General features: G+C 48.7%; 1 protein-coding gene across 3 annotated transcripts in view; it reads left to right on the forward strand.

Annotated features, from left to right (window-relative positions):
- The first annotated feature begins 211 nt into the window (after positions 1-211).
- Positions 212-27,605, forward strand: part of NECTIN2 (nectin cell adhesion molecule 2) — a 98,316-nt gene continuing 70,922 nt past the window's right edge. The window contains exon 1 of one of the 3 annotated variants that reach the window (XM_081869185.1): positions 212-985. In XM_081869185.1, coding sequence (XP_081725311.1) covers positions 928-985 — 58 coding nt within the window. In that variant the 5' untranslated portion in view covers positions 212-927. The remainder of the gene's footprint in view (positions 986-27,605) is intronic. The other 2 variants (XM_081869187.1, XM_081869186.1) reach the window with 2 other exon arrangements.

Raw genomic sequence — 27,605 nt, forward strand, 5'->3', positions numbered from 1 at the left:
TTATTTAAAATGCATCTCTGGGTTATTTTTGGGGCATAGGAATTCATTCATTTTTTTTCTTTCAAAATATATTCCAGCCCCCCCCCCCAAGGTCTGAGGGACAGTGGACTGGCCCCCTACTGAAAAAGTTTGCTGAACCCTGTCCTAAACCTTCCAAGAGGAAACAAGCTGCGTGCCCGAATCTCCCCAAAATGTGAAATCGATGGGATGATCTTCCCTCCTCTTGCCCAGATGTGATTCCACACATACATACACAATTTTATTTGTATGCCGCCTTTCCACAGTTCAAACCATGCTCAAGGCAGCTTACAATATGAAAAAAATTCAGAACTACAACTTAACAAAAGTAGCCATGCACAATACATGAGAAATTAAACAACTACTCAACCAAACTGAACTATTTCCACACCAATCACAATGAGATCTGTAATAAAGATACAGAAAACCCCAACAATAAATACTTCTAAGGCACGGAGAGGTCAAGATCCTGCACACACCTTTCCTTAAAGGGCACGACCCATTCATCCCTGTGAGGTTCCCCATATAACGTGAGCTCTAAACGCGGGAAACTCGGTGGTGCCAGCCAGACAGGTGCGCTTGCACCAGGTTGAGGTGGGACGGGAGAAGGCGGGGGTTCGGTAAACCCGGGGGCGAAGCCCCGACTGGGCGGGGCCACCCCTTCCCTCCTCCCCTCGAGGGGCGGCGCCAAAGGCGCACCGGGCGATTGCAGCAGTAGCAACGCGCAAGCTGCGGAGACGCAGCAGTTGTCGCCGCGGAGCGCGAGGAGCCGCTTCTTCCCCCGAAAGAGACGGGACTGATTCTAAGGCTGAAGCCGATCCAGCGCCCGACCGACGGACGGACGCCTCGAGGAGCCAGAGCGGAGTCCCAGCCGGCGCTTGATCTGCTGCCCGGACCCTCCACCGCCCCATGGGCGCGCCTCGGAGTTCGTGCGCCTTCGCGAGCCTCCTCTTCTGCCTGCTCTCCGGTAAGCCCGGCGCCGTCTCCAGCCGCCCAATGCCCACCCGCTTCCCTCGCTCTCCTCCCGGCTGGACTCTCCTCCGGCTCCCCTGGATCCGGAGTGCCAGGATCAGGTGTTCCTTGGGGATTCCTCCTCCCCAGAAGCGCAGGTCTGCGCCTCCTCCAGCGCGGAGCGAACTCCCCTTTCGCCGGTTCCTTCCCGGCGCCGCCGGCGCACCCTTTGCTTTCTCCCGATTCTGGCTGCTGGCGACCCTCCTCGCTCCGAAGTCGATTTCTCCCTCCCGCCTCCGCCCCATGGCTCTCCCAAGCCGCTTTCCCCCGCAGCAGCCCAGTTGCCGGAGAAAGTTTCTTTCTCCGCCCCCTCCCTCCCAAGATGGCGAGGCCCAGGGAACCTGTTTCTCTGGCTGGGCGCCCTGGGAAAGGCGGAGCGGGAGGAGACGCCCCGGAACACTTCCTCACCTGGCCGGAGCCGGCGAGGCGGGGCCGCAAGGTGGAGGGCTCGCTGCCTTGAGGATCCGCCAGCCCCACCACTCCCCCTTCCTCGGGGATCCTCCCTCGCCCCCTCCCCGCAGGAATCCGGAGAATTTCAGGGGCGGTGGGGAAAGCGAGGACCAGGCTTCCTTCGGCGCCCCCAGGCTCTCTCCCAAGCTCTCCTCCAGCTATTCCACAGCTGCAGCGCCCCGGAATCTTTAGTCTCCCAAGGAATCCATGGCGCTTAGTATTCGGTGTGATCTTGGTTGATTTAGCTCTGTTAGCTTGTTTTCTTTTCATGCTTGGGGTGGGAATAGCGTTTCTGAGTTTCTGATGGGCAGATCTGAATGAGCTCCTTGGGGACTTGGACGCATAATGTAACTGGTTGCATGATCATCACTGCAACCTGTAGATCTCACCCCTGAAATGATCAGTTGCCCAGATCTCCACCCAACCCTGGACTGTAATGTGTTTCTGGTAGGATCTGCTTGTGGCTAGTGTGCTATTTGTCAAACACACACACACACACACACACACACCCCCCAGCATAGCTCTGTTGCTTATTATTTTGTATCCAGCAGTGATGCCTGGAAGGGTTTGCTGTGCGCTCCCTGCTGTTCTCTGGTCGTGATGAAAGGCTGCCTTGCGCAGCTTGGTGTAGCTGAGCTGAGCATCTGTGCAGGTAGTTGCTAGGGGGACGTTCCCTTCTCACCTTCATAGGCTGCTTCTTGAAAGCAGCTTTGCGAAGGAACAGAGGACTCCCGTTTGCAAAGACAATTAAGAACTGCAATGTACCATCTTCCTAACTCAGACCTCCACATCTAGCAGGGATTCAGCCAAGGGGCTTGCCAGCGACAGGGCAAGATGGTGGGTTCCATCGCTTGTCGTAGGTCCTCGGCGCTTGGTGATTAGAGACATGTCGCTTCCGAAAGAGGTCATAAGGAATAAGATGAGCCCCGATGGATCAGGCCACAAGCCCATCTTGCCCAGCATCCTGTGATCCCAGTGGCCCAGCAGATGCTGGTGGCAAACCCTTAAGCAGGACCTGAGCACAAGAGCGCTGTTCTCTCTTATGGCTTCCAGCAGCTGGCATTCAGAAGCATCAGTCCCCCAGTTCCTAGCTGCTGTGACCAGAGTCCCTTGATGGAAAAGAAGTGCCTCAGGTGGTGCCTTGGATGCAGCAGGCATTGGGTTCAAGGGCCAGTGATGGAGGAAGGCCCTTCTCTGAGGAGCTTCTGCCAATCTCGAGGAGACCGTGGACAGCCTGGGTGGGCATAAGGCACCTTCTGATGTTCCATTGGGTTTTTGAACCCTGTTTCATTTGGGAAACCTTGTCGACTGCCGAGTCCTTGAGGATTCTGAGGCATGTCCTCAGGTACACAATTGGTTTGCAAGGGCAGAATACAAGCCCTCTTTTATTACACCAGGACACAGTCTGTTGCTTTTCTGTGGCTGAATGAGGAAGATGGGCACAAATCACTGTTAAGGGAATTTTGTCTGCCGTGACGCATCTTCTCATTGAGTAGGAAGTTCCATGGAATGACCACAGTCTGAAAAAACGTGAGAAAAAGACGATGGGACACTTCTGCATTCGTTTGTTAGGAGCTGCTGTCAGATGTTTAGGGCAGGAGGTGGCTATTGCCATCATGGTTCCCGTGGGTCCAGTGGTACCCTTGAGACCTTCTCCTGGCACCCACAAAGCCTCTGAACCGCCCCTCCCTCTGCCGCCTTGTGATGAGGTGCCAAGCTGGGTTACCCTTTTCTACCTTGAAGAAAAAGGAAGGCTTGGAAAATGCATAGCATTCTGGAGCAGGAAGCTGGAAGAGAGAATTTCTTCCCCACTTCCTCTTTCAGCTCTATGTGCTTTTTCAAGACTAGTTGGATTAGTTTCACTGAATCTAGCTTTTTATCTTTATCCCTTGGAAAAGCAGAGAATGTGTATGTGAACGTGCTCTTTCTGTCCCTCTTGGGGAGCAGCAGCCAGAGGAGGAGAGGAGAGAAGTGAAATACAGCAGTTGCTCAAAAATCCGGACTTCCTCATGGGCCTAAAAAGCCCAGTTAAACAAATATTTCAATGGCGTCAAAAGAGGACTGGACCATAATGGCTATACTCTGCCTTCAAGATTGCTTCTGAAGACCAGTTGCTGGAAAGTACAGAAGGGGAATCGGGAGGCGCTGTGGGTTAAACAACAGAGCCTAGGACTTGCCGATCAGAAGGTCAGCGGTTCGAATCCCGCAACTGGGTGAGCTCCCGTTGCTCAGCCCCTGCTCCTGCCATCCTAGCAGTTCGAACGCAAATTAAAGTGCAAGTAGATAAATAGGTACCGCTCCGGCGGAAAGGTAAACAGCATTTCCGTGCGCTGCTCTGGTTCGCCAGAAGCGGCTTAGTCATGCTGCCACATGACTCGGAAGCTGTACAACGGCTCCCTCGGCCAGTAAAACGAGATGAGCGCTGCAACCCCAGAGTCCGCCACGACTGGACCTAATGGTCAGGGGTCCTTTTACCTTTACAGGAGGGGAGAGGGCTCATGTGCTCCAGTCCTGCTTGCTGGTTTCCTATTCTGGGTGTGAGAACAGAGTGCTGGACTAGATGGGCCATTGGCCTGATCCAGTAGCCTCTTCTTATGTTCAAATGTTCTAAGTTCCTGGGCGACCTCAGTTACCCTTTGTTACTCTGTGGCCCGATCTATTACCAGTATGGCTGACCATTCTTTTTTGGGGATTTATACAGAAGTCCATCTTTCCACATTCCTTGGGTGGATCAGAACGAAATATTAGATAAAATAACGCAACCATAATGCAAAAGTGACAACAATCCATAGAAAAGTGTTGTTTGCATAGAGGCAGTGTGAAATGGTTCACAATCCAGATATAAAACAGTTAAAAAGCCTGGGTGATAGCTGGGTAATATTAACCCTTTCAGTAGGTGCATTATTGTAAGATTTTGGGGGATGAACTGTTGTTCGGCTGTTGGCCATGCCAGTCTTTCAAGCCTCTGGTTGTTGGTTTTTTGAGGATTAATGCCCTAACCATTGTGTATTCTGTATTTAATGTGTTTCTCTGCGGAAAACTTTTCCTTTGCCCACAATACCATTGTACCATTTTGTTAGGTAGAAATACATCCTTGAGGGTTGGTTTTTAAAACAGGTAACTTAAATTGCCCAGAAAAAGGCCCAGTTCAAAACCATTCATTTAATCTAGCTTTCTCATCTTCTAATTCAGGCATACCCTGAGCAAGCATGCATATTAATTGGTTGCTATAACAAATCAAACCTATGTGCTTATGAAGCACATAAGAAATTTTTATATTTATGCAGAGGCATATTCCAAAACCTGGAGTCACACAGCTCACATGTCTTTTGTGCTGTGCATTTGCTTAGAAGTGCAGTTGTGAATTAACAGTATCTGCTTTGAGTTTTCTGTGTGCATGTAAGGATACTAAGGGACATCATTTCCTTGAAGATCGTGCAGCTTATCTTCGGGCTATGGAAATTAAATGTCCATTCATTTCTGGCTGGCAATCTCAAATCATAATTTGGACAAAAATAAACACAATATATCATTTCAGAGTACTTCATGCTTTCCCCACCGATTTGTTTCCCACAGAAAAGCAGGCTTTCCTCTCGGTATGTTGAGTCATGGTTTCAACGTGTAGATTATGTAGTTCTGCTTGTAAGCCTCATTGAATTCAATGGGATTTACTTGCAGGAAAGTATAAATAAGATGCACCCTGTGTTGATATGGATGCTCCATGAGTTAACAGCCAGGGTTATTTTATACCAGGGACTGGATCCGGCCCAGATTGCCTTCTAAATCTGTCCTGCGGACGGTCCAGGAATCAGTGTGTTTATACATGAGTAGAATGTGCCCTTTTATTTAAAATGCATCTCTGGGTTATTTGTGGGGCATAGGAATTCTTTCATTATTATTTTTCCCAAAATATAGTCCGGCCCTCCACAAGGTCTGAGGGACAGTGAGGGCCCCCTGCTGAAAAAGTTTGCTGACCCCTGTTCTGTTTCTTTGGCAATCCCTCATAAGATTGTCTTCCATGAATGTGGTATTAACGGTGTGTCCATAAGTGACCGCGGAGGCCAATTCTGCGTCCACATGTCCTTCCGCTGTGGGGACATAGGTTTCTGGGCAGAAGTTGATCACGATGAGGGGTTTGCCAAACGTGCCTTCCTTTTGGGTCGTTTCTCCCTGAGTTTGTGCTTCTTCAAAGCCCACGACGCCTTTGGTAAAGGCTCTTTTCCAACTGGAGCGCTCGCAGGGACAGATAGAGAGATATTAATGGAAACATAACCGACGTTCTGTTTTCCAGAAATCTGATTTGAAATTTTAAAACCCGGCTTCAATCAGTTTTAAGTAGGGATTTGAATCTGCGTTTCCCTGTTCTTCTAAGCTGACTTCTCTTAACCGCACCAGCTCTCCTACCTCTGAGGAAAGTAATAAATTTGCAGGCTGTGATGTAGACTTCCCTTTTCTCATCTCTCCCAAGTGCCCAAATATGTTGTTTTGTGAGGCGGCGAACATTTTCTGCTCGAGACAAGCAACTTCCCGCTATCATCTGTGGATGAGGTGCTTTTGGGACTATGTGGGATCTACCCACAAACCAGCATGTGTCATATGAATGCAAGCTTGGCTACTGGGTTTTTTGGGGGGGTGTATGCGTTATTTTTTGGAGTCTTTCTTGAGCTTGAGGCTCTTTCTCCACATCAAGATGCGCTTGGTTTGAGAGCACAGTTGTTATTCAGCAATTTTGTTTGTTGTGGGACATCCGGTGTGTCTGTACACGCCTTCCCTTGATGCTGAACTTGGGGTGGTAATCATGAGGTAATTGGTGAGGTAATCATGAGGTATTATTTGCCTTCCCTTTCCAAAGGCGAAGGAGTCTCCTCAGGTTCTTCTGGAACCTTCCGGGAAGAAGGCCTTCGGTGGGCACCCCACCCCCCCCCCGAAACAATATCCTATTTCCACAGGAGGAAAACCCTCTGGTTGTTTTTAAGTTGGCAAAACTTGACAAAAGATCCTGATGCGGCTGCGTGTAAATAACAGCCTTCATTTCACCTGCCCGGCCCCTTGAGGAAACATTTACCTTTGCCTACGCCTTAGAAAGTGACGTGTCTGATAGTCATCACTCTGTTTTATGTTTTAGTGCCAAGCAGTGCTGCACCAAACAGTGACCATCGCTCTGGAGACTTTTCTCCTACACTTGTATGCCATTTTTTTGACTCTGGACTGGGGGCATCTGCACTATACATTTAAAGCAGTATGATACCGCTTTAACAGCCATGGTTTCCCCCAGAGAATCCTGGGGTGCCGTTATGGGTGCCAAGGGTTGTTGTGGGACACCTTATTCTCCTCTCAGGGCTACAGTTTCCCCGAGGTTCCTGGAGCGAGGCATTCAGACGCTCTGGGAATTGTAGCTCAGGGTGAGGAATAGCGGTCTCCTAACAACTCTAAGCGCCCTTAGCAAACTACAGTTCCCAGGTTTCCTTGAGGGAAGCTATGACTGTAAAAGCAGTGTAATAGTGCTCTAAATGTACGGTGCAGAGAAGGCCTCATATGCACATGCTTTTTATCTCCTGCTCACTTCAGCTGCTCTGAAGTGAATTTGCTTCAGCGTCTCTGACGGAGGAGCGCCTTTCTGAGGGAGGACTGAGGCCTATTTCAAAGCTTTCCAAAAGGGGCACTCTGCGCTCGGTACTTTCCCCTCAGTTCCTGTCCCCCAAAGAGCCTGATTTTTTACGGGAGAGGAGAACGCACTCTGTGCATGCTCAGAGGGTCTGAGTTAACAGAAGCTGTAACAGTAAAATGATAGCAATCCTATTGACAAGTACAAAAACGTAAACTGAGGGGGAAGGGCAGGCTTAAACTGGTGGTCTCCTTCCACGAAGGGGAATCACAAGTTGTAGTAGTAACTTTTGTACAAAAATAGTGCTTTTGTAGAGGTATTTCTATAGCATCTTCAAGAGCCCTTCTAATCCCAGGAGACTCCTCCACAACGAGGCAAGCTTATAAAACTGTAAGACCAAACAAGTGGAAATGCTTATTCCTTGAGCATTACCAGCTGGCTTTGTGTGTGCGTGTGCGAAAACTGTTGTGTGTGTACATAAAAACGTCACAAATGTGCTTAGCTCACATAGAGGGGTAATTCCAAATGCCCGTCATCTAACGGGTGTATAAAACCATAAGCATGTTTCCTGTTCCTCACTTCCCCACCCTACTGCTCCGGCCCAGCAGTAAAACGGTTTGTGGCAACTTTTTACAGGGTCTGTGTCCTTGCAAGTGTGCCGCAGACCCCTTTATGCAGTTTAGGTTAAATTTTTAAAATATGCAGGGCGAGCACACAGGGCACAAGCCGTTCTAGTTTGGGTTTTAAACCTCTCAAGTCCTGCAAAGTAGCAGCAGCACACTGTTTCATCTGTCCAAGGCTGCTGGTATAGAAATTGGGACTTCTTTTTCTGGCTCTGCTCAAAACTGTTTTCACCAGCACCCTTAGGGTGTCATGTATATATTGGTAGCTTGGAGTAGGCGCCACCAGGCATCAAAAGACATGCACCTTCTGCTAGTGTGTACAGAAGCCTGGCCCCCTAGGAAGGAACCTTATCTCTTCATTCTGCACGATAAGGTCCTTATGTCCCATGAATTCGCAGCCTTCCATTTTGACTGCAGTCCTGTCTGCGCTCAGTATCTTGAGTTTGCTGCCGGAGGGGTGCAGATTTTTGAAACTGGGGTGGGGAGTGTCTCAATTACTACTTGGCTATGAACCTCTGTTGGATAAAAGGCCATTCTTTCAACCTGAAAGGATTTGAGAGCAAAAGGAGACAGGTGGGACTTTGCAACAGGTTATTATTTATTTATTATATTTGCATTAACAGCCCTTCAGCCGCAGATCTCGGGGCAGTTCACAACATAAAAATGCAACATAAAATCACAAAGTGCATGATTAACAACAACAACAAACCCACAAACACATTTAAAAGGGGGGGGGCATGTATAAGATATTAGTCAGCCAAAGGCCCGGTTGAAGAAGAAGGATATATAACGAAGGCACCAGGGGGGCCTCTCTGGGGAGAGCATTCCGCAAACAGGGAGCCACTGCAGAAAAGGCCCCGTTCTCGTGTTGCCACCCTCTGGGCCTCTCGTGGAGGTGGCACACGAGGAAGGGCCTCAGATGATCATCGCAGGGCCTGGGTTGGTTCATATGGGGAGAGGCAGTCCTGGAGGTATTGTGGTCCTGAGTCATTTAAGGCTTTAGAGAGCCAAACCAGCTCTTTGAATTGGGCCCGGAAACTAATGGACAGCTGCTACAGCCAAAATCGGTGCCATATGCTCATGCATCCCCGTCCCAAACCAGGTTGCTTCTGTACCCTCAAGTCATGCCTTCCTCTAGGGCAGTGTTTCCCAACCTTAGGCCTCCAGCTGTTTTTGGACTACAACTCCCATCAACCTTAGCTAGCAAGACCTGTGGTCAGGGATGATGGGAATTGTAGTCCGAAAACAGCTGGAGGCCCAAGGTTGGGAAACACTGCTCTAGGGTACTGAGCCGTAAGGAACTGAAGTAGGGCATTTTGCTTCTCACAGCCCTTTTCTGTTTCATTTTCCCAACTCATGGTCAACATGCCATAGCTGCCAGAGCATACTCCATCTTCAGTGGACTGTGTTATTGCCTCTGTGTTTTTCTTTTTTGAAAGGTTTTTTTTTTTTTTTTTTGCAGGGTTGGGGGGGGGCGCTACTTCAAATCTCAGAGCTCTCCCGATCACTCTCCTATTTTGGCTACAGTCCAGTCGGTACTCCATATTTTGTGTTTGCTGTTCGCGTTAAGGAAGTGCAGTTGTGTGTCACAGAGTATTTCGACATATTTCAGACTAAATAGCATCTAGTAGTTCCTGTTATTTGGCGGGGAGAGGTCAGCAGTAAAAGTATGTGTGCAAAATTCACCTGTGACGAAGAAGTAGATTTCCCAAATGGGGTGTGGGTGGGTGTACGTGTGTGCACGCACACACACACATTCATACACACACACACACACACACACACACACACACACACACACGCAAAGCACAGTGCTATTCGGAGAGGCTTTGTGTGCAGTGTTTTCCACTTTGTTCCTGCATTTTTCCTCTTCCTGCTCTTGCAAACTGGCATATGTGTATGTGGGTGAGGTGACCTGGCATTTGGACTTGAAATGTAGAAATAGTGTCCTGCACATTGCACACCAGACGTCATTCCTGTGTGGCAGTATTCAGTGGAGATGCCATGCTTCTAACAGAGACATTTTAAGCCAAAAGCATCACTTTGCTTACATGATGAAAATGGACCATTGTTGTTGTTGTTGTTGTTTAGTCGTTTAATCGTGTCCGACTCTTCGTGACCCCATGGACCAGAGCACACAAGGCACTCCTGTCTTCCACTGCCTCCCGCAGTTTGGTCAGATTCATGTTTGTAGCTTCGAGAACACTGTGCAACCATCTCGTCCTCTGCCGTCCCCTTCTCCTTGTGCCCTCCATCTTTCCCAACATCAGGGTCTTTTCCAGGGAGTCTTCTCTTCTCATGAGGTGGCCGAAGTATTGGAGCGTTGAACCTGGGACTTTTTGCATGTAAGACAGTGGATGCTCTTCCACTGTGCTAGCCCTTCCCCAAGTTCTCCAATGATGCCATACAGCGGCCACATTCACACATTCTTTTAAAGCACCATGATACCACTTGTGGCTTCCCCTGGAGGATTCTGGGAGCTGTAGTTCGTTAAAGGGTCTGAGAGTTGATAGGAGACCCCCCCCACTCCCCTCTCAGAGCTACAGTTCCCAGAGTATTTAACTATTGGGTCCCTCTTAAGTCTGGGAATTGTAGCTCTGGGAGGGGAACTGGGGCCTCCTGACACCTCTCAGCACCTTTGACAAACTATAGTTCTCAGGGTTCTTTGGAGGCATAGTATGGCGTGAGAGTGGCCATAGCGAGGCCCAAGCAGACCAGTTCCTGATTAGTTTGTTCTAACCCATCTTGTTCCTTCGCAACAATGGAGGGAAAGACTTGCATGATGAAACTAATGGCACCTCTTTACTAGACTTGTGTGCCTCTTAAGCTGGGCAGGGACGCTGCTTTGCTTGTAATTAAGTTAAAACTCTGAACCATGGGCATCATTCGCCTTCCTCCTCCTCATGTTGCAGAGAGCATCTTTTAATCACATACATGCACCCTCCTATAAATACTCAAAACTATGACTGATGCGTTTCCCCTTGCAGAATTCTCTTTGCTGTCTCTCTTCCCCCGCAGTGCTGCGAGCTCACTCACAACGCCCCCCCCTCCCCGCCCCCAGATAGGTCTGAAAATAATATTTCCCCTCTTTGCTCCCATCCCCCACCCATTTCTTTCTCCCTCTCCTTCCCTCCCTTGTCTGCCCAAGAGCCAGAACTCATCATTAGCATGAGAAAAGCCTTCTGCAAGCCATGCCCCTGAGGAGGCGACTGCAGCAAGGACGGGGTTAACCCTCTCCTGCCCCTGCTGAGTTGAGGCTTGCTCACCCTGGGGAGAGTGCTGGTGGGGGGTGGCTTTGGGGAAGATTTTTATTTTAGAAGCCCAGTTGGCATCCACAGGGTGATTCTGCCCCCTCTCTGCCCTTGCCCACACCTCAAAATCCCCGCACCCCTGTGTTTCTTGAATCCGCTGTCCCCTGCTTGTTGACTCACCCTTGCCCCCACGAGCTACGATATCTTGGCAGGCTTCCTTACGTATCTAACCCTCCCTATGCACAAGAGTCTCAGTATGCCAGGACGTGGCTGGCGTGTTGTGCTGTGCAGCTTTGTGCATGAAATTTAGCCAGAGAGCTTCGTCTTCTGTGTCCCTGTTCCTACCCAGAGGTTTTTTGGATATGCAGCTGCCTTGGATAAACGTGCCGGGAACCTCCTTTAAAGCACATTTGGAGCACTAATTTAGCAGGCATGGCTTCCCCCTCCCCACAAAGATTCGCGGGAACTGTAGTTCATCCCTCACACAGCACACTTAACAAACTACAGCTCCCAGGTTCCTTTTTTTGGTGGGGAATACTTTGAATGTACAGTGCTACCTTGGGTTACATACGCTTCATGTTACTGACTCGACTAACCCAGGAATGGTACCTCGGGTTAAGAACTTTGTTTCAGGATGAGAACAGAAATCGTGCTCCGGCGGTGTGGCAGCAGCAGGAGGCCCCGTTAGCTAAAGTGGTGCTTCAGGTTAAGAACAGACTTCCGGAATGAATTAAGTACTTAACCCGAGGTAACACTTTGTTCTGTAGATGTGGCTTCAGTGATTTTTAACCTGCGCATAGGAATGCCAGCAGTGATTTTCCTGGTTTTCCGAACCTTGCTTTGGGGGTGTGGCAGGGGGCGGACACATCTGGGACATTTTGCAAGTATAGCTAGGGCTGCCATATGTCTGGATTTTGGGGGGGACATTACTGGAATTTCAAAGGCAGAATTGACGTCCGGGGGGAATTTCCACTTTGTCAACTGAAAAAAATAGCTCAACAATTTAGGGGGTTTCCTAAAAAAACCCTCAGCAACTATCAGGGTGTCCTGGTTTTTACTTTTTGAAATAGGGCAGCCCTAGGTAAAGCAGATCCTCTGCCGCTGAACTGCAGCCCCTTTTCAGGTTTGGTGAGAGTCTTCACCTGTTGGTGTCCATTCTGCAGATGTTGCAGCTGCTGTTGTTGCAGAGGAGGCCACCAATTCACTCTGTACACGCCTGTGAGCACCCTCTCTGTTTGTTCACATAGCCTCAATATGTCGGGACTCCCAGGACAGGTGCCTGTTGATGAGTTCAGGCTGGGATCCAACCCAGTCAGCCTTGTTCCAGCCCATCTCTTTGTTAGGCTGGGAGATAGACAAATGAGTTGTGTCAATTTTGTCCCAGGAGCCAAGCCGGCAGCGTCCGGCTCCCTATTGCTATGGCAACTGGAGGCTTCCTCTTTGCCTTCTCCTTCCATACTTCTCTGTGAGGCAGAGACAAGCTCTTTTCTTCTTCTTCTAGCAGACCTACAGGGGATCTGAACACCCTGTGAGGTCTTCAGGGGCGGACCCTGTTTTGGATGAAGGACACAAGATGCAAGTATTATCATCATCATCATCATCATCATCATTATTATTATTACAGTTCTATCCCACCTTTCGTACAAGGAGCTCAAGGTGGCATTTATGCCCCCCTCTTCATTTTAACTTCACAACAACCGTGCCAGGTAGGCTAGGCAGTTCCAGAGCTATTACCCCCAGAATGTGTGTTTTTTTACATTCATGGCATTAGTGGATGCTGAAGAAAGCCCCAAGCCAATTCTTGACACAGATATGATGCTGTTGATTGATTCACCTTGCTTCCTTCTCTCTCTCTCTCTCCCCCCCACACTTATTTTTACTTTTTGTGCTGTGCTAAGTGATTGTGTAGCCTCCACAGAATTGGGCGAAGTACCAAGCTACACATAAATTTGCTGCGTATGAAGGAACCCCGCAATTTCCAGGAAGATTATCTCCAGGTGGGTTTTTTGGGGGCTCCAACTTCCATCAGCCCCCAGTCACCATGGTAAACGGTCAGGAATGATGGGAGTTGTAGTCCACTATTTATCTGGAGGGGCAGCCCTGGTTGGCTTATCCTTGATTGGCCCATCCCTGATCAAGGGTAGTTGTTGCAGGTTAGCAATCTTGGGAAGAAGTTGGGAAAGTGGGGTTCGGGGGTTGCTATGCTTGCTGACCCATCTGGAAGCCAGGCAGTGTACAGAGGTTTTCTGTTGTTCCAGGTTTTGTAATTCCCTGAACAGGCCCTTCTCCCACATATGGAAAAATGTGTGAGCTCCCTGGGATGTGTTTGCTAGGGGGTCCTTAGCCAACCCTTCCATTGATTCTCACGTGCTTGAGATTTTGGGCCAGTACACCTGACGTCTTTGTTTGCTTATTTAGCATGCTTTGGCCTTGCTAAGAACCAGACTGCCATTGGCTTTCCTCTTTCTTCCAGCTGTGATTGGGGGGGGGGATATGTGGTGTCAAGCCTGGACTTGAATGTAAACTGGCATCCCGAAAGATGTGGGGGAGGCCCCCCCCCAACCTGTGTATAATGGTACCTCGGGTTAAGAACTTAATTTGTTCTGGAGGTCCGTACTTAACCTGAAACTGTTCTTAACCTGAGGTACCACTTTAGCTAATGGGGCCTTCCGTTGCCGCCGCACGATTTCTGTTCTCATCCTGAAGCAAAGTTCTTAACCCGAGGTACTATTTCTGGGTTAGCAGAGTCTGTAACCTGAAACGTCTGTAACCTGAAGCTTCTGTAACCCGAGGTACCACTGTATTCAGTTCTTTCTGATGCAGAGGTTCAGATTATCTGTGCTCCACAGAGCCGTCTTACCCATAGGGGTGCAGGGCACCTGGGCGCCAGGCTCTCAGGGGCACCAGGCCGAGAGTCCAGGGCTGAGATTTGGAGTCCAGGGATTGGGAAGAATTGACAACCAGTTCTGATTGGAGCAGAGCCCATCAGAGCGCCGCAGCTCTTCTGCTGTGGGCAAGCAAGGCGCTGAGGCTGCCTGCCGGCTCTGCCCTCCTGCGCAACTGGGATTGGCGGGCTGTCGAGAGGCCCGTCCAGCGCACGCTGCTCACATGAGGCACCCAGCTTCATTCAGCCGCTGGCTCAGGCTCGACTGTTGTTGCACTGGGCTCTGCTTGCCCCCCCCCTCCAGTTGCCCGGCCCAGGCCTTGCTCTGCTGCCGCTGCCTCGGGCTCCTCTGTGGCTGCTGAGGTAGCCGGCCAGGTCAGCTCTGCCATGTGCACCTCACAGGCCCATCCTTAAAAAGTCAACAACTTTGGGGTTCCCCCCTAAAGAAAAGTCAACAACTCTGGGCAACCTGGGGGAGGGGCGCTGGGGGGATCTTTGCACCCCAGCGCCACATATGCTTAAGGCGGCCCTGGTGCTCTATCTGGAGTGACCAGTTTGGCATGCCTGTATGTGTATTCTTCAGTTTAAACAAAACCTGAGGCCTCTCTTTCCTCTGTCTACCCCATTACTAACAGACCTTAATGGAACTTGTGCTTATTCCTCCTTCACTGGCCTTCCCCTCAACTCTTTCCCTTCGCCACTGTTTTGATTTTCCACAAACCAAGCTTAATCCCAGCTCAAGCCATGGCTTTCTCTCAACTGCAGATAACATTCCTGAGCCGGTCTTCCATTTCTGTTTGATGGGCTCTGAGATATAAACAGAGGTGCGGCTCCAGTTGTCAGGCCTGAAAAGAAGCAAGAGGGGAGGCTTTGGCTGAGTCGTGGAGCGACTGTTCTGGCTGCAACTACAGAAGCCAGGCTCCAGTAGAGACAAGGAGTGGTTTCGAGACTTCTGGATAACCAGACCACAGTGTCATCCTAATTTATGGGGAATTTGTCTCTGCATTCCTTGTGGCGGTGCTGTTTGGAATTGGCCGGCCGTTGGGAAACACCAGGACTCGCCGTGAGTGACTAGTTAGACAAAACATGGGACGTGGCTTTATCTGAACGTTTATAGCATTATCTGTACAATCATACCTTGGGTTACAGATGCTTCAGTTTGCGGTTTTTTTGGGTTACGGACCCACCAAAACCTGGAAGTACTGGAACGGGTTACTTCCGGGTTTCAGTGGTCGTGCTGAGGCAAGGAAGAAGGGCTACCCCTATGCTATCCATATAATCAGTTATCAATATATTCATATATGCTCACACATAATCAAGGCTTACAGTATTTTATAATCGATTTTGAATCAAAGGGAAGCTGTGCCTTAGCTAACTGCATACTGCTTGAAACAGCAAAATTAGGAGCCGACCTTTCTCCTACAAATATCCATGTACCCTGGACAAGGCGAAGACGGGAATCAGAGATTCTGGTACAAAATCCCCTCAGATACAGGCTAAATTAATCCACAGAACAGGAAGAGAAAAGCACAAAATCTCCAAACTCCCTGTCCTGTCATAACTAGGGGAGAGGTTAGACAGAGCGTCATTGCAAGCAGCGGAAAGCAGAACTAGAACTCTGTGCTTGACCAGTGCTTGACCAGGAGCTGGAAGCATGGCAAGAATCTTGCTAATTAGCTAATTTTCGCTGACAATATCGTGACTGCCTCATGGTTGTCTCATGATCTATGATTTGCTGTGATCTGCTCAGGTATAAAGACCTTTGGATTTCTGTCAATCGGGGTCCCAGTTCCTTTTGGAAGAGATTCCAAACTGGGTCCTTATTGCCTGGCAATAAACTTCACCTTCTTATTCTCCATTGCTGAGTCTGCGTGATCCTTATTTAACACCAAGCGAGTACCTGCTTACGTTCACGTGCTTCAGTGCATGTGCAGAAGCGCTAAATCACGCTTTGCACATGCGCAGAAGCACCGAATCACAACCCATGTGTGCGCAGACGTGGTGCTGTGGGTTGCGAAGGTGCCTCCCGCATGGATCACATTCGCAACTCAAGTGTCCACTGTATTCCGTACTTAGAGGAACTGCTAAAACAGTCAATTGTGAAAGCATATGGAGGACTTTTCTGTTGACCATAACTAGGGGTGGAATCCTGATACGTCCACCACTGACTCAGATTTTTTTATGGAGAGATTATATGCAGGCACTGCCCTTTTTAATTTTCCACTGAAATACTGCAAGGGCACAAATGACACAGTGATTTTCGATATAAATTTATTTATTGTATGAGACTGATATGTTGATTTTATGTAGCCCAAAGACTCTTGTTTAGTTAACATGTTTTCTCTGCCCGAAAACAAAAAACCATCTGCATCTGCCCTAGTTTAGGAATCAGGACTTGACTCTCACACTTCTACACAGCAAGCTGCCTTGCAAGGTTGAAAAAGTCCATAAAGCAGAGAGAGCTTGGGGGGTGGGCTCCAAATATCCACTTCCTCACATCACTTGCACTTTTACAGATGCTTTATGCAGCAAAACAACACCTTAAAAAGCATAAAACTGCCATTAGTGGGTCAGGTGCAACTAATCTTTAAGATGGGACAGCATGTTTTGAGCTGAGTAGGGGCTGAAAAGCCAGGAGCATTGGCCCTCGCTGCTAGTTCAGCAGAGGCTCATCTGATTCCCTTCTCCAGCAATTGGGGTCCTGTAAGAATCCTCCCTCTATGTACCTGAGCTGCACATTCGTATGCATGAGCAAATGCAGATAGGGATGGAGGCCTCTGTTTCTGTTTATGCTGGAGAAGAGGGGCTTACAGAGCCCTGTGTGTTTGTGTAGGAGAAAGTTGCTATGGTGCATGAAAAGGAATGGGAAAGTCATCTGAGCACCTATCTGCTCAGTTCCTGTGAACTGGATTGCCGGCTCTACCATTAGGCAGAGTAGAGTGGCTGCTTGACACTGTGAGGGAGGGGGAGAAGAGCAGCAAGATGTGTAAGGACAGAGTAGTTTGTGTCACATGGCCTGCCCTGTACCCGCTAAGCCGGCCTCTTTCTTGCCTTCAGGTGCGATGGAGGATGCTATCCTATCACCAGTCTTGGAAGTAAGATTCAGTATGAGCTTCCTTTCACCTAGGTCCAGTTTGAGATGATGAGGCCATTGAGAGGTTTGTGGAAGGTTCTGTGCTTGGAGGCCTTCTTGCCTGGAACTGAACTCTCCTCTCCAGGAATGTCATTGCCGTTATCCTTTTGTACTGAGATGCTAAGGGAATGGTTGAAAATGGACCTCTCCACACCCCTTCCCAGTTGTCTCTGTGTTTATGCAGCCAGCCCGCCCCCCCCCCCGTGCAAAGCATGTGGAGGCGAAATGACTGCTTTGCAATTTCTTGAGTCCCTACACAGCAGATGACTTAGCTGATGGGGCAACTGGGCTTCCTATTCCTGTATTCTATTCTCAGTAGAGGTTATTGTGTTCCAAGTTCCTTGCTGGAAAAGGTGGAAATGCTGCTGCTTCATTCCTCCTAAGCTTTGCTTCTGCTTGCCCACAACTTTCAGACTTTGCCGGGTGGAAGAGGAGGGGAGGGGTGGTTGAAAGAGCAGAACACAAAGGACAGAGAAGGAGCTGGCTGCTCAATAGCGAGAGCTGAAAAGATGAGCTGTGAAGCGCTGTCTCTGCTTGTCGAAATCTCCCCGTGGACTCTGCATTGCCTTGGGCCCAGTGGGATTAGGAGAAGAGTAATCTTAATGGACGTGGATGAGCTAAGCTTCCTTTCCATTCCACACACTCCCTGCACTGAGCTAATGCTTGTTCCTCTTGGAGACTTGCTTGGGCTTCCATATTGGTGCCAAACCAACGGGCAATGGCGCCAACCAACACAACTGGTGCCAGTTGTAGAGGCCACTGTGAATTGGCATGGTTCGATATTTGGCACTGACATAAGACCTGAACCCTGTTTACATCAGGATGGTGGTTATTATTTACCCCTAAAGTTACCAGAGGGGAGGCAGGTGGCGCTGTGGGTTAAACCACAGAGCCTAGGACTTGCCGATCAGAAGGTCGGCGGTTCGAATCCCTGCGACGGGGTGAGCTCCCGTTGCTCGGTCCCTGCTCCTGCCAACCGAGCAGTTCGAAAGCATGTCAAAGTGCAAGTAGATAAATAGGTACCGCTCTGGCGGGAAGGTAAACGGCGTTTCCGTGCACTGCTCTGGTTCGCCAGAAGTGGCTGGCCACATGACCCGGAAGTTGTACGCCGGTTCCTTCGGCCAATAAAGCGAGATGAGCACCACAACCCCAGAGTCAGCCACGACTGGACCTAATGGTCAGGGGTCCCTTTACCTTTAAAGTTACCAGGGCAGCATACAACAATTAAAGCAAATGTTAAAACAGCCCGAAACAACTCGCAACTACAGAAGCGATGTGGGTTCCAGAAATATACACCTCAGTTGTTAAAAGTCAGGATGAAGAGGTGTGTCGTCAGCATTCAGCCCAAAGCTGTGTAAAGAAGGTGTCAGGTACACTTCAGTGACGAAGGAATTCCACAGCTTATGGGCTGCCACAGACAATGCCCCTGTCCTGGGCAACCATCACTCCGAACCACTTGACCAATCGTGGCACCCAAGGGGTGGCTAACACCCCAGAGGACAGGATCACACTTCAAAACGACCTTGACAGATTAGAGAACTGGGCCAAAACAAACAAGGTGAATTTTAACAGGGAGAAATGTAAAGTATTGCACTTGGGCAAAAAAAATGAGAGGCACAAATACAAGATGGGTGACACCTGGCTTGAGAGCAGTACCTGTGAAAAGGATCTAGGAGTCTTGGTTGACCACAAACTTGACATGAGGCAACAGTGTGATGCGGCAGCTAAAAAAGCCAATGCAATTCTGGGCTGCATCAATAGGAGTATAGCATCTAGATCAAGGGAAGTAATAGTGCCACTGTATTCTGCTCTGGTCAGACCTCACCTGGAGTATTGTGTCCAGTTCTGGGCACCACAGTTCAAGAAGGACACTGACAAACTGGAACGTGTCCAGAGGAGGGCAACCAAAATGGTCAAAGGCCTGGAAACGATGCCTTATGAGGAACGGCTAAGGGAGCTGGGCATGTTTAGCCTGGAGAAGAGGAGGTTAAGGGGTGATATGATAGCCATGTTCAAATATATAAAAGCATGGCACATAGAGGAGGGAGAAAGGTTGTTTTCTGCTGCTCCAGAGAAGCGGACACGGAGCAATGGTTCCAAACTACAAGAAAGAAGATTCCACCTAAACATTAGGAAGAACTTCCTGACAGTAAGAGCTGTTCGACAGTGGAATTTGCTGCCCAGGAGTGTGGTGGAGTCTCCTTCTTTGGAGGTCTTTAAGCAGAGGCTTGAGAACCATATGTCAGGAGTGGATGGTGTTTCCTGCTTGGCAGGGGGTTGGACTCGATGGCCCTTGTGGTCTCTTCCAACTCTATGATTCTAAGGGGGTCTTTAGGGAGGGAGGCATTCTTTCAGGTATTTGGTGCCTGAGTCATTTAGGGCTTTAAACACCAGCATGTTATTACGGCATGGTGATTATTAATTAAATTTATATCCCTCCCTTCCCCCTGAAAGGGCCCAGGGCAGCAAACAACTAGTAATGAAGCATCTTAAAAACCATTCTGGTGCAGATGCAGACAGGGAAGGGCCTCAACTTAAAAGGCTTGTTGTTCAAAGGGGAAAGTCTTCGGGAGGCACCCAAAAGGCAACAGAGGCGGCGCTTGTTGCAAGCAGAAATGTGTATGGGAGGCCCTGCTAACGTGACCCTACTTTATTTTCTTCCCTTTCATGTGCAGTGGTACCTCGGGTTAAGTACTTAATTCGTTCCGGAGGTCCGTTCTTAACCTGAAACTGTTCTTAACCTGAAGCACCACTTTAGCTAATGGAGCCTCCTGCTGCTGCCGCGCCGCCAGAGCACAATTTCTGTTCTCATCCTGAAGCAAAGTTCTTAACCCGAGGTACTATTTCTGGGTTAGCGGAGTCTGTAACCTGAAGCGTATGTAACCTGAGGTACCACTGTATACACAGTTTGTGATCTGAGCAAGGTGTTAGTGGTAGTTCAGGAGTATTGCTATACGTTTTCAAAAGCTTAAAGAAGGTGTTTCGGATTGTGTTCTCGGAAGGTTGCCCCACACAAGAGCCTCATGTGGACTGCAGCTGAAGTTGCTAAGCAAACAAGGAAACTTATTCTCATTCTCTCTGTATTTGTAACTCTGTAAAGATGGGGCACATAGCTAAAGGTATGGGGTGGCGGACCTGTGACCCTTCAGCTATTGTTGGGCTACAGATCCCACCCTCACTGGCGAACGGGTGCCTCTGTTCTTTTTGCAACAGTACGCCGGCTTATCATCTTTTAAATCTTAAAAAGGCATTTAATAAAGCAAAACGGCCTCAGGTTTTCCAGAAACGGCAGCTGCGATTTGCAGAAAGATTGACTCGGGCGTTCTGGAGGCGTGACCTTGCGAAGCCTCTTTTCTTCCTCCGATCTGATCTGATCGGTTTCCTCTGCTCTTTTCCAGGGGGTCTGGGTGGATGGGTAGGAGGACTGGAGGTGCTGAGGGAGGCGGGGAGACAGAGAGGCACAAGCTTGAGAGCTCTGTGCAAAATCCTTCCCAGACCCTGAAGGACACCTGCCCCGTCAGACTCTTTCTCTCACCTGCCTAGTTCTTTGGTTGTCATTTTAAGATCTGCCTTGGCTGCTCCTTGCTTGGCTTGTTTACCATTTTTTCCCTGGATGTGGGGCTTGATAGCTGGGAGGTTGTTCTGTGCTCCCGCCCTCTAAAATACCCTCCCTGCAGCTTGCTCCATTTAACCGCTTTGTTTGCATGCTGCTGAACATCAAACAGCACTTTAGGCTCTGCCCTTGGCTCCCTCCCTCCCTCCCTCCCTCCCTGCCCCCAGCTCCAGATTTCTCCTGTATATGTCTCCTGTTGTTTGTACACACGTGCACGCAAAGTCTTTCTTTATTTCATCTTGCAACGGTAGTGGTGGTAGGGTGACCTAGTTAATTCTCCCAGATAATTTGCATGTATATTAAGATATGTAAAAATCCATCCCCTCAAGGGACGCTTGGTCTGTGGCTAAGCCGTATTGATCGTCTCTTGACGCCCGTGTTCTTCTTCGCAGCAGCAGCGTCTCGCCCGGTTTCTCTCCCGTAAGCAAAAGGCCTGGTGAGCTGTTTCCCCGGCGGAATGACCTTGCAAATTTCAGGGGTCCGAGCTTCGAGGACCGTGGTTGCGCTCCTACTTGCACTGACCTTTGGGGTGATAAATCTCCAGCTCTTGTGTGGATGCAAATTGATTAAACCTGTGGTCTGCGAGGCCTTCCCCCGCGAAGGGGATTTGTGGCTGAAGAAATATTTCTTAATCCACAGACAAAAGCTGGAAGAGAGAGAGAAGATGGAGCAGGAGCAGGAATGGGGAGCTATCTGAAAAGGAAGATGGGGGGAGGTGGAACTAGGCCTATGCCCTGAGGAGCTTACAGTATAAAGTTGGGGTAGACAATATCATTCCCTTCAAATTTTGTTGTTGTTGTTGGACTCCGTCTCCCATCATCCCTGACCATTGGCTGTGCTGGCTGGGGCTGATGGGAATTGAAGTCCAGCAACATATGGAGGATGACAGGTTGGGAGGTTGGTGTAGAGAGGTAGGAAAGACACAGGTAACAGGATGAATGTGAGGAAATGTACCTTCATTTACTGAAGTTTAGCGGTCACCAAGCTGGTTCCCATTGACATCTTGGCACCTGTGAAGGCTTTTGGTACTTAGCAAGCCCTGGGTTAAGCCTTGCCTTGAGAGTTTAGTGCAACGTAGGTGAAACCCAAAGCCCACGCTGTTCCTTCTCTATGAGAGGGCCAACACCGCTGCTTATGTTCGGAGCAGCAGGAATCTTGTCTTGGCAGCACCTACCAAGTTGGGGGGTCCTTTTCTCCTTTCTGGCAGAAGTGACAGCTGCCTCTGTCTTGGCAGCTGGGCAGGCATGTGTTGAAGCTGAAGGGGCTGGCATATTTGCCCTTCATGCATGTGTTAGCAGTTCCCTTCTGCAGAAGACGACTCTTTCAGTAGCTTGCTGGGTGAGAACATTTGGCTTGGACACTTACTGCCATCGGGGTAGTGGACCTTCTCACGCACAAGGCCTTGAGGGAGATCAGGCTGAAATTAACATAAAGACCTTTTCTGGCTCTGTATATGCTCTACAACAGGGGTGTCCAAACTTTTTTCAAAGAGGGCCAGGTTTGATGAAGTGACGGCCGTCCAAAGTAATTGAGCTTTTTTTTTTAGGATTTTACCTCAGGAAATAAACTGCCACAGGGGCCGGATGAAACCGAACGGTGGGCCGGATTAGGCCTCCAAAACGGATTTTGGACATGCCTGCCCTACAACAACTCTTGGAATTTCCCTTTGCCTTTTCCTTTTCACCTTTCGGTGCAAGTCTTTGGTGCTTCAGCTAGCACGCCAGAGTAGATCAGCGTTGTCAGGCTGCTGTCTTCCACCCCCGTGACGTCTTTTGCGATTAGGACACTGTTCTTGGATAACTCAGAATTGTTATTCATTTGACTTGTAGCTTCACACCCTGCTCCTTTTCCCTTCCCCAACTTCTGGGCAAAGAAATGCATGGCAGTGATGGAGAAGAGCTGGCTCCATTTTTGACATTTACATACCATGTCCGCTTTCCTTCAAGCTGGGGAAACTGCTAGAGTTGGTAAAAGTGTTGTGTTCTAATCTAAATGGGATGGTGAGCTGGTAGTTTCATCAAACTTGTTCTCTTTTATTCCCATTTTGTAAAGCTAGACAATACCAAATGGAAATGGATAGAGGAGCCCATCTGTCAAAATCCCTTGTGTGGTTTTCCTAGTCTCACCCCCTCTCCTCTGTTTCAAGTTCTCATTCTTGGGGATTTAAAAGGGGAGTGCAGGTTTTAAGAGAGCCCTCTAGAGGCTGAAATGGGAGTGCAGGGGCTGCCTCAAAGCGCTTTGCAAAAGTGCAATTTGAAGCAGCTTGCTTTTCTCCTTTAAGTGAGTTGGCATGCCGGCTGCTGCCACTGCGCACTTGAGAAGCGTCAGCTGCTTCAAACAGCACTTTTGCAAAGGGGCTTTAATCCCTGCCCCTCCTACTGGGAACAGCGTTTGCAACCAATGCAGGATTAAACCCTCTCCTTCCACCAGTGATGTCAGCTGATGGGCAAGTGGACATGATTTGGGGGAAATGGCCTTACAGGCCAAATTGGACAGGCCAGAAATGGCTCAGGGAGCAGAGATTCCCCACTCCTGATTTACACCGATTTACACCGATTGGAGACAAAAACATTTCCCACCTGGGAGAGATGGGTTTATATTTTTCTATTGCCTTAAAGGACACTGAAGCTTTGTGGTCAATCTGCAGAAAGAGTGACCCACTACAGGAATTCCTGGCTGTTGTTGTTTTAAAGAATTAGAAACTATTTAAAGCAATAACGATCTTGTGAGTTTGATGACCTTACAGTGTTTTGCACAGCCACTTAATGCGATATCGCACGACTGCGCTGCGCAGCATGTAGAAAAATGCTGAATAATTTGGGTTTTTTCTTAAAAAAACAACACTTTCCTCCCTTGCCTTTTTGTCATGCTGAGGTGTGGAGTCAAGAGACGGGGAGGAGGAGCTGCGTCTTGCTGTCAAGCGGTGAATTGGCAAAGGATTTTTGGAGACTGGGTGCAGAGCAGAACTAAAAACAAGTCAGGCAGCGCTTGGGTTTTGACAGCTTCCCACCGCTGTTGTTTTTTTGTGCCACCCATCTACTCTTCGTCTCTCTTGTTTCCAGTAGCTATGATCTTGACTTGTGCTAAAGCAGGGCTCCTGTTTCCTAGCTCAGTCCAGAGCTTCGTCTGTCCCTGGCTTGCTTGAACTCTTGATCCTGGACCAAGTTGCAGCCCTGTCTTCGCACCGGCCGTTCGTCTCCATCCTGCCCTGGGACACGAAGCGAGCCGCTCGCTGTCTGCTTGCCCGACGCTTGCGACTCCGCCAGGCTGCTGCCCTCATTCGCCACCCTCCGCCGCGCTCCCGTGGCAGCTGCCACATGCTGGCTTTGGGTGGGTGGTGGGGGCAGCATGGCGGCTGACTGCCGGCTTGCTGAAGCGCTGCGGAACCCAGCTGGAAGTGGCTTGTTCACTTTGCAGCCATGCCTCCTGTCCTCTCCAGTCAGCTCAGGAAGATCTGACTCCTCTGGGGAGGGGGAGATGCAGGCTTGATGCTTCGTGTTCCTGGGTATCTCTGTGCAGTCTTGGATGTGTCTGCTTGTCCTAGACTTGTGGGAACACTTAAGATTTTTTGGGGGGGCCAGCATTGTGCTCAGAGTGGGCGCTATTGGCCCACTATTTATTCATTTTCACTTGACTCATTGTTTTGCCGTGCAAAACAAATTGATCAGAATCGTTAAGTTTAAATAGGTTTGCATTTTAATTTTTTAGTAAGGTTTATAGAGAAAAATAAAAAACTTAATAACTTTCCTTTTTAAAACCAAACCAAGACTTTTATATATATATACACCATAAAAACACAAAAAAGGTGGTGGGAGAAAAATAATAGAAGGAAAGAGAAAGAAAGAATAGAAAAGAGGGGTGTTATATTAAATTGGACGAAGTGAATATTGTTTTTATACAGCGGACAGATGAAGAATTGGAAGTTCTTTACTTTCTGAATCTTATTTTTCTATCTTTCAAGTTTAAATGGGTTTGCACATCACCGATATATTCGCCTTTTCTGGACACAATGAGGAAACAATTGAGATAAAACCCTGCTGTTCGTTCTAGGAGAGAGATAAGCTTTAACATTTCCTCAGTTCTCTTTATCGTTCCTTATTACAATAGCACGACATATGAAATGTCATCAAAAGATAAATGAATGTTCTCATTAGGAAAGTGCATAGCTCAATGGCAGAACAATATACAGTGGTACCTTGGTTGTCAAGCTTAAACCATTCCGGGAGTCTGTTCGACTCCTGAAACCGTTCAAAAACCAAGGCATGGCTTCCGATCAGCTTCAGGAGCTTCCTGCACTCAAGTAGAAGCTTTTGAAAAATGTTCAGCTTTTGAAAAATGTTCGCAAACCGGAACACTTCTTTCCGGGTTTGTAGCGTTCAGGAGCCAAAACATACGAGTATCAAGGTGTTCAAGAACTAAGGTATGACTGTACTTAGCATGCAAAATGCCCCAGGTGTAATCCCTGGGAAGGAATCCCCATGGGAAGGCTGGAGAGCTGCTGCCAGTCTGTGTTGACAGTACTGAGTTAGATGCACCAGTGACCTGACTTGTTATAAGGCAGCTTCCTCTGTTACACAAACCTGCCTATTAAATTTGGCCCCTGCGCAAATTTTGTGCGGCTGATACATTGACATATTGTGCAGCTCCTAAGGACATGAGAAGTGTGCGAGATCAGACTAAATGTCCGCACAGTCCAGTGGCCGACCAGATGCCTTCGGGAAGCCCATAATAAGCAGTTCATGAGTATTCTCCCTGCTTGTGATTCACCGCAACTGGCATTTAGAAGAGCATGATTTCTGACAGTAGAGGTATTGGTCTCGAATACCTCTAAACAGCCTGATTAGATCTTTGAGTTAAGATAACCAGGGTAGTCTGGTGGGTGATGCTGGATTTGTATTCAGATTGAGCACCGTGGGGACTTGGGTTTTGCAGAAGATGCTGTCTCAGTGGGCTCTCTGGGCTCTGATGAACAGGCAGCTGTTGACCAGAGGCAGAGGACATTTCATAGCACATTGCTGTTCTGTGCAAGTGCAGAACGCATCTAGAATTCCACACGCTGAGAATATGAGCTAAGTTTGCAAGATACGCTTGGAAATGCTGTGTGTGTTGTGCCCTTTCCACACCCACCCCAATCGCTGGCAGTCTTATCTGGTTTCTGAGATTGCATCAGACGTTAGCTGCAATACTTTCAAGACCATCTTTTGTAGCCTTAAGGATTAAAACCTGATGCATTTCTAACATGAAGGTTTGGATTCTCTGGAAGACGTATTGTGTACCTAGCACTGTGTGTGTGTGTGTGTGTGTGTGTGTGTGTGTGTGTGTGTTTTGAATTGCAGAATATGCATTGCCCAGTCTTGTAAGCAACTTCACCTTTTGGGGTGCCCCTACTACTTCCAGCGTGGCATGCTGTGGCTTCACCCCACAGGGACAGATATTAGGTTAGTCTGCAAGATGGGAATGGGAAGACAGAATCATAACTCTCACCCCACTTCCATACGCCTGATAACATGCTGTTGATCTGGATTCCTGAAATTGAGGGAATGTAGCTTGGAGACTCTTGAGAGTCCCATGGACTGCAGGAAGATCAAACCTATCCATTCTTAGGGAAATCAGCCCTGAGTGGTCACTGGAAGGACAGATCCTGAAGCTGAGACTCCAATACTTTGGCCACCTCATGAGAAGAGAAGACTCCTTGGAAAAGATCCTGATGTTGTGAAAGATGGAGGGCACAAGGAGAAGGGGACCACAGAGGACGAGATGGTTGGACAGTGTTCTCAAAGCTACCAGCATGAGTTTGACCAAACTGCGGGAGGCAGTGGAAGACAGGAGTGCCTGGCGTGCTCTGGTCCATGGGGTCACGAAGAGTCGGACACGACTAAACAACTAAACAACAACAAAGCTTGGATAGCTCATTTGATTAGAACGTGCCACTGATGATGCCAAGGTTGCAGGTTCGATCCCTGTACGGGACAGCTGCATATTCCTGCATAGCAGGGGGTTGGATTAGATGACCCCCAGGGTCCCTTCCAACTCTACAATTCTATGATTTGAATAGCAAAACTGAGAAATATGGGCTGAGATGCCCAAGTATATTATGTGGTTAATCCTGCCAAATTCATCAAATGGTTGGTCTCAAAGTTGTTGCAGAGCAATGTTTGGCCGATTCAGGGTGTGTGGTGGGCAGTGGGGCATGGGGAGAAGGGACGAGGCTTGGAAAACTTTGCACAACTTTGAATGTAGTACTTTTCCTGCATGGCTTGGGCTGGGCTGGGTGTACTTTGTACCTTTAAAATTGGTTTTAAAAAGCCATATTGTGCAGCTTGGGTAAATGCATGCAGATTTATGCACAGGTTTCTTCAACATCTGTCTCTGAACAACTTATTCCGGTTTGATTCATCCAGTGAGGAGCAGCAGAAGGCTATGCATAGTGCTGAACCCTTGCTTCGTCTTCAGAGAATCGCAGCACGTGTTGCCAACTCGCATAAGGCACGAGTTCGAGAAGCTTGCAGGGTTCTCGTCGCTGAAACTTGAACTCTGCGGCCAATATCCCCATTCTCTGCTTCTGCAGAATTGTGGGAGGCCTGCGGCCCTGAACTGCACCGAAAGTATCTGTGGCTTAAAATGTAGGACTGTCTATTTATAGCTGCTCGCGAAAAGTGCGTTCTTCGATATACCCACATCCTTGAGGGTTGCTTGTTCCCGCATCTCCCCTTTTTGCCCTCTTTTTAAAAACCCACCCACCCCCATGCGAAAGCTGAATTTTTAATGCTCCTGCCTTACGCTCGATCTGTTTTCTTATTAAATTAAGGGGAACTTCATTCACGCTCTCCGAATTGCCCTGACTGCGGCGTGGGGCTACGGACGGGAATGTCGCTTCCCATTAGGGGCACAGGCCTGTGCGCTTGGCTCCCTGGGATAATTGTCCTAGGGTGGGATGGGCTTCTTAAAACAAAACACAGCGGAAAAGAAAAGAAAAGCCCCTTCAGAATGTGGAAGCTGCCAGCCGGGAGGAGAGCA

The sequence above is a fragment of the Podarcis erhardii genome (assembly GCF_964252035.2).
Source record: "Podarcis erhardii genome assembly, chromosome: 7".
In the NCBI taxonomy this organism is placed as follows: Eukaryota; Metazoa; Chordata; class Lepidosauria; order Squamata; family Lacertidae; genus Podarcis; species Podarcis erhardii.